This window comes from Ostrea edulis, chromosome 6 (assembly GCF_947568905.1).
Source record: "Ostrea edulis chromosome 6, xbOstEdul1.1, whole genome shotgun sequence".
In the NCBI taxonomy this organism is placed as follows: domain Eukaryota; kingdom Metazoa; phylum Mollusca; class Bivalvia; order Ostreida; family Ostreidae; genus Ostrea; species Ostrea edulis.
In genome coordinates this window covers 29,671,683-29,679,380 of record NC_079169.1, presented here as the reverse complement: position 1 = coordinate 29,679,380, position 7,698 = coordinate 29,671,683, and the positions used below count along the sequence as shown (strand labels likewise).

Below are 7,698 nucleotides of genomic sequence, written 5' to 3'. Positions count from 1 at the left end.
TTCTGTCTTCACTGTACAGATTTATATTTTATTACAATAAATAGTGCTATATACATATATACAAAACAGTAGGCGCCTTTCCCACTTATTTTATTGCACTGATTTTGGGGTTATAATATGCGGTACCATTCCAGCTAGTTATCTACCTGTAAGGAAAGAAAGCCGAAATTATAGATAGCAAATCATGTATGATAAAGCTCTTATTAGTGAAAGAATGAAACTCGGATGCTTTATTGAAAAAAGTTTGTTTTCTTATGATTGATAAGTTCATTTTCGTCATTGTAAGTTCAAGTTCAAGCTAACCAAATCCGCCGAATCTGGTATTGAGATAATTCGGCATGCGGTCATCGTCTCTCTTGCGGTCAGATGCCCCGGTCTTCAAGAATGAGGAAACCACATTCTCAATTGTCGTCATTGACAATGCCTAGGAAGATGAAAAATCCAAATGTTCAAAGATATGTAAGTTTTTATAAAAATGCATTTTTAGTACTAAGTAATATTCATTTATTATATCTAAAATACACTGATAGGTAGATTAAATCTCATATCTAAAATTATTTCAGAGTATTTATAACCATGCCTACCTACATGTAAATGATTAATCGCCTTATGATACTCTTCTAGATATGAATTGTAAACTCTGGGTGCCTTATTGGGGACGGGGTCTACTGACCCAAATCCAACGACTGGTCAACATGAAGATGCAAGGATTTTGGACTTTTTAACCTTGTTCTTGAAAAAAAAAAGATAGGGGTACCTGTAAAGTTCGAAACGAAACGAAATCTACCGAAACGAAACAGATTGTACATGTTAAACCGAACTTTTTAAATTATAATAATTAAAAATGGTATCTTAGGCCCCTGTGAAAGTTACCACATATAAATAAAATTCGCCTCCCCTGATATAGGCTTTGGGCTCGACTGATACAAAGTTTTAAAAGTTGGAAAAGGGGGGGGGGGATGAGTAAGCACAAAGTACATATCCGAAGTTGATTAAATACCATGTGAAATTAGTTTCGGATCAATAAATTTCAGAACGGAGGGTTACAGTCTCAGAGGTCTTGGGGAAACACACTAAACGAGGGGTGGGGTCACCGGCGTTAGATCCGCCTTTGGGTATAGATACATTGTTTGAAGAAGCTGGTGTCCGAGAAAGTTTGTTTTATGCAATAATAACAGGAAGAGGTCTGCATTTTGTAAAATCAAAAGGCTTATGAACAAGGGAAGCAGAAATTACAAAAAGAACGGGAGGACATACTCAAAATCCACCGTTTGATATACTACATACAAATACACAATATCCACATGTATACATAGATTTGTCTTTAGAGCAAAAAACACTGAAACATGTATTTATGCCCAAACGCGGATCCAGCGCCGGTGACCCCACCCCTCGTTAAGTGTGTTTCCCCTGACCTGTGAGACTGTAACCCTCCGTTCTGAAATTTATGGATCTGAAACTAATTTCACATGGTATTTAATCGGATATGTACTTTGTGCTTACTCACCCCACCCCCCTCATTCCAATTTTTAAATAATTGTATAAGTCAAGCCCAAAGCCTACATCAAAGGGGAGGCGAATTTTATTTATATGTGGTAACTTTCACAAGGGCCTAAGATACCATTTTAAATAATTATAATTAAAAGAGTTCGGTTGTACAATCTGTTTGGGTAGGTTTCGTTTCGGTGGGTTTCGCTTCGGTAGATTTCGTTTCATTTCGGTAGATTTCGTTTCGGTAGATTTCGTTTCGTTTCGCACTTTACAGGTACCCAAAAGATAGCCCCATGCTTTTGAATTTAAAGATTTGCACCCCTTATTTTTGCCCCCGTATGTTATGCGCTGAACTTTACATAACATGAGGATGCTTAGTTCATGTCATTCTGATATATTGTACTCTTATTCATTTCTCTAAATATTCCCTTGTAAAACTCCCTATTCCTGTGGTGAATAGAACTTAACCATGGTGTCATAATTTGTAGAAATCCCACTGATGTCATTTCTGACATACTGGTGCTTAAGTAAGGTCGCTCCACTGGCAATTATATCGCTTGGGTTCTAATTTATTATTGAAGAGTGGTAGTAAATTCGAAACCAAGCGATATAGTTGCCGTGACTCGCTCCAAAACATAAAAAATCTGGGAAAATCGTAAAATATCTACTTACATGACTAAAAGTAATTATATAATCGGAGACAAAATGAGGGAGAGTGGAAGACTCATACCTTATGATAACCTTCGATTTACGGCGCAAAAAAAAACTGCGCCCCCTTAAGGTTTTTCGCTCTTTTCTTGAATCGCCGTCTCAATTAATATTAAAAAATCCTATCGTATTTTCCCACTGTTGCGTCCCAACATACCTTCGAACATTCATTAAAGCCCGATGCCTGCCGAAAACTCGTAGGTTTTTTCTCAGAGAGCTATAAATCTGTAGGGCGGGGTGTGTGTGTCTTTTAATTGGCCCCTTTAAATATTATACGTAGTGCAATAAACTAAATTATAAGGAATATGGAATTTATCTGTGATAATAAAACGAAATTCCTTTAATCTTGGGTTGGTTGTATATTGTTTAACGTCCCTCTCAATAATTTTTCACTCGTATGGATACGTCACCTTTGCCAGTGAAGGGCTGCAAAAATTTAGGCCTATGCCTGGCGCTGACGGCCGTTGAGCAGGGAGGGATCTTTATCATGTCACACCTGCTGTGACATGGGACCATGGTTTGTTTTTTCCCGAAGGACCGCCCCATTTAGTCGCCTTTTACGACAAGCAATGGGTTCTGAGAATCTATTCTAACCCAGATCCCCATGGGACCCGATAATCGTATAGACATTTATAAGACCGTATCAAGTTGTTGACCTATTTTTAATTGACCCCAACCTACTTTCTCTATTTCCGTAGTAGATGTACTTGAGAGGAACAATATAATGGTGCTGATTTAGAATGACCCAGTGACTTTGGTAAAGACGCCCAATGTCGTACAGACAGACTGACGACATCGGGTTCGAGGACACCGTTATATATATACATGTACTACTTACACCAGTGCCGTTAGATTTCTCCAAAATCGTCCGTACAATATCTCCCAACAGTTTACCCTCTGTTTCTTTGATCAGTTGCACAATCTGCTCGTAAAACCTAAATATTGGATAAAAGTATGTCACTGCGAATGAAATTGCGATAAGAGATGAATATTTGGCGATGTAACGTTACGTTAGGTGGTCGTACTCGGGAGTGTTTTGCCATTTAGTGCTCTGAGCCAGATGTGTCACCAGCTGTTTCTCCATTGTGGATTTGACTGTGTCCTCAACTGAAAATGAGATACAGAGTTGTGATTGGATATAGAAATTATAATTAATGTTTATTATTTTTTTTCTATATACACGATAATTAGATGATTTTTTTTTTTGATATTTAAAAAAATCAATATAACAAATTTTGTACATGTACCTTGCAATATTACAATGTAAGAAATGACACCCAAATTAATTTGGGCTTAGCTCTGTCAGAAGTGTGAATTGTTAGATTTATAAGGTTCATACAGAAATCGCCATGTCTGAACACTGCATTATGTATATTGTATAAACATTTTGCATCTTGTTAACGATGTAGTCACTGTCCAGTGGGCAAAAACTCCACCATATAGAATTAGATTTTACAATATATGACTATGTCTTATTAGGATAATAAATCTCCATCATATAGAATTAGATTTTACAATACTAGTATATGACTATGTCTTATTAGGATAATTCACATAGTACTTGCTATTAGATGATATTGACCTTTCAGTTAATCACGAATTTGACGGTAACTAAATACATTGTATGATACAACCTGTATATAGTCAAAGTTTTGACCATTATTGAATTTGCGGACAAAAAAAATTGAATAAAACCAAAAAATGTTACATTCCCGATCTACCTTGGGGTGGAGGCAAAAATGATGATTCTATGTGCAAATTATCTCACAATGATTTGATTAGATTTAAATTATTTTACATGATTCACATATATGTAAATGCATTCATGATACGTACGTGTGGATAAGAATGACTTCCGGTTGGCGATGGTTGCTGTTTCAACCTTCAGAAAGGTCGTGGCCAGACAAAGCAAAATAGTGGCGGGTTTCATGTCGATACGAGGATGCTAGTTGTATTACCAGTCTGAAAATGATTATGGCGAATTGGTATGGAAATTCTACATTTTTATGGAGAAATACTAAAAATATACTGTTAAAGCCCATTTTGAGAGGATTTTAGTTATTTTAAAAAGAGTTATACACCAAATTACTTTTCAGACGTCAAATAGTATGAGAAAAAAGAATTGCACTGTTTTGGTCAATCCTGGTAAAAGTGGAAAATAAAACCACCAGAACCCACCGATCAGTATATGATTACATTGTGTCATTGTCTACTTTTACATCAATCGACTGAAGTATAAATGTCTTTCTTAAACATGAAATCGTTCATTTCTAAGTGCGTTGATCCACTTTAAGGAGGTGGAGAGATATCTACACATGCGTGAATATACGATCTACAGTAGGAGTTGGGGTGTAATATCAATAAATTACAGTGAATATGCTTTGGAAAATATTAGAAGTGAATAGGATCCAAAACGAGTTTGGGTGGAATATGAATTTTAGTGAATACGATCCACATTAAGATGATTGGAGGCAATGTCAGTAGTGAATATATGTAATGAATAGAACACATCAAATACCTGTACATTATAAGTCAAGATATATGCAGAATTGAGAAATATGAGCATGGTGTGAAAATCGAAGAAGGTATTGGGAGAGGGCCTACATAGGCTTTGCCTGTTGCCCAATCCTGTTGAGTTTCTCAATAAAATTTTAATTAACATTTCTTACATTTGACGGTCTTTTAAAATTATCAATAGAATTGAAATAAACATATACCTTGAACTGTTGAATCTTGTTAATCCTGATTTACTTTGTGTCAGTGAACCGGTTATTTATAATGATCTGGGGGAAAGTTTCGGAAATATTTCTATATATAAAGTACGAAAGATAACCCCTATGACGCACATAGTGATACGATTCTGATATCGGACTTATTTAACGAAATGTACTCTCTTAAAACGCAGAATCAAACTTTGAAAACGACATATTGACAAACAAGATTGTTTTGAATTAGCCTTCGTTATCAATGAAAGAAAAGTGACTAATTTCACATATTTCCGTGAATTCCTGTTGCGCGTACGCTTTGAATTGCGTTAGATTTATTTTGTCATATATATATATATATATATATATATATATATATATATATATATATATATATATATGAAATACACAAACAAGGTGTATCTTTATGCTTCTTAACTGATCAGAAATTTCATAATTCACAAAATAACTGAATCTGGATTTGGAAGTACTGTATATTATGACATGAAATCTTTTTGTAATTGGTATTTTTTTTTAAAATCCGTCTTATGAATTGCTTTTGTAAAATTGATTTAGTAAAACAGGAAGAAAATATGATTAGCCAGGTTTAATTAGTAGGATATATACAAAATGAGATATTTCACATACATGTGTAACATTTGCAAATTGGCTTTTCTCCAATCATAAAGTTGGAGTTGATTTCAGCTCTGAATTAGCATACATGTACATGTAATTAATCGTCAGCATGTTCAGCCATATTACGATAGTCAATGTAAAGGGAATGGTATAATTTGTTTACTTTTTGACAGGAGAGAGGAAGCATTGCATGCACTGCATCTAATTAGGGAAGGTGGAAATGATGTTTGAATTTACACCCAAACATTGACTGGTGCCTTGATGTAGTACAACCACAGATCTGGACGATAGCGACTTTCTGAAGACTTATCAACGAGATATGGAAATGTGAACTACTGACCTCGAGTTGGTGGGAAAATTAAGGTAATGACGTCATTCACCTTCATATGGCGATCAAGAGGTGACCTATTGAACCAGATGACGATCACCGTTGATTACAGGCTCCAGGTGTAAGATAGCCAAAGTGTAAGAATATATATAGTAGATGTAACTATCTTACTTTCTCTCTCGTTTAGATAATCATGTATGAGATGAAACAGATACTGGCACTTGTAAGATTTATTGTGAGTCAGTTGTAGAGTTTAAGGCGTGCTCGTATAGTTTCCTTTTGTGAAATGTCAGTTTGTTTAAGTAGTTGCTTTGAAGAAAGAGCATTCCAAATTCATTTTAAAAGGGCTCTAATTCCATTACCATATCCATAGTTTATTCATAATTTTGAAATGAAAATAATTGTTACTCATTTCACACGATATGTGCTGATTAGGCATGCATTGTAAACTGTGAAGCGGTTCATGAAAGAGCATGAATTAATTTACTAAAACACATTAGATGGAATCAATGAATAATATACGGAAAGTTTAGATTTTATATGAGACGAGGCAAGTCAACCTCTAGTTGAATTGTCAACATATACAGTTAACCTCTAGTTGAATTGTCAACATATACAGTTAACCCCTAGTTGAATTGTCAACATATACAATCAACCCCTAGTTGAATTGTCAACATGTACACTTAACCTCTAGTTGAATTGTCAACATATATAGTTAACCTCTAGTTGAATTGTCAACATGTATAGTTAACCTCTAGTTGAATTGTCAACATATATAGTTAACCTCTAGTTGAATTGTCAACATGTATAGTTAACCTCTAGTTGAATTGTCAACATGTACACTTAACCCCTAGTTGAATTGTCAACATGTACAATCAACCCCTAGTTGAATTGTCAACATGTACACTTAACCTCTAGTTGAATTGTCAACATATACATTTAACCTCTAGTTGAATTGTCAACATGTACACTTAACCCCTAGTTGAATTGTCAACATGTACAATCAACCCCTAGTTGAATTGTCAACATGTACACTTAACCTCTAGTTGAATTGTCAACATATATAGTTAACCCCTAGTTGAATTGTAAACATATACAATCAACCCCTAGTTGAATTGTCAACATGTACACTTAACCTCTAGTTGAATTGTCAACATATATAGTTAACCCCTAGTTGAATTGTCAACATATACAATCAACCCCTAGTTGAATTGTCAACATGTACACTTAACCTCTAGTTGAATTGTCAACATATATAGTTAACCTCTAGTTGAATTGTCAACATATACAGTTAACCTCTAGTTCAATTGTCAACATATACAGTTAACCTCTTGTTCAATTGTCAACATGTACAGTCAACCTCTAGTTGAATTGTCAACATGTTCAATTAACTCCTAGTTGAATTGTCAACATATAAATCCCATGGGGATCCGGGTTCGGATATGTCCTTAGTACCCCTTGCTTGTCATAAGAAGCGGCTAAATGGGGCGGTCCTTCAGATGAGACCGCGATCCCTCCCTGCTCAATGGCCATAAACGCCGAGCATAGGCCTAAAGTTTGCAGCCCTCAGTGGTGGCGTCTCCATATGTGTAAAATATTCTCGAGAGGGACGTAAAACAATAATCAATCAATCAACATATACAGTCAACCCCTTGTTGAATTGCCAACATGTACAGTTGAATTCTAGTTAAATTGTCAACATATTCAGTTAATCCTTAGTTGAATTGTCAATATGTACAGTTAACCCCTAGTTGAATTGTATACATGTACAGTTAACCCCTAGTTGAATTGTCAACATATACACTTAACCTCTAATGGAATTGTCAACAT

General features: G+C 35.2%; 1 protein-coding gene across 1 annotated transcript; it reads right to left on the bottom strand.

Annotated features, from left to right (window-relative positions):
• LOC125646403 (uncharacterized) lies at positions 1-5,058 on the bottom strand. The gene is made up of 6 exons (XM_048872650.1): positions 4,917-5,058; positions 4,036-4,161; positions 3,225-3,306; positions 3,038-3,134; positions 304-424; positions 1-146 (listed from the first exon to the last, which is right to left on the bottom strand). The coding sequence occupies exons 2-6, from the start codon at positions 4,127-4,129 to the stop codon at positions 139-141; spliced, it is 402 nt and encodes a 133-aa protein (XP_048728607.1). The 5' UTR covers positions 4,130-4,161; positions 4,917-5,058; the 3' UTR covers positions 1-138.
• Between the last annotated feature and the right edge of the window lie 2,640 nt (positions 5,059-7,698).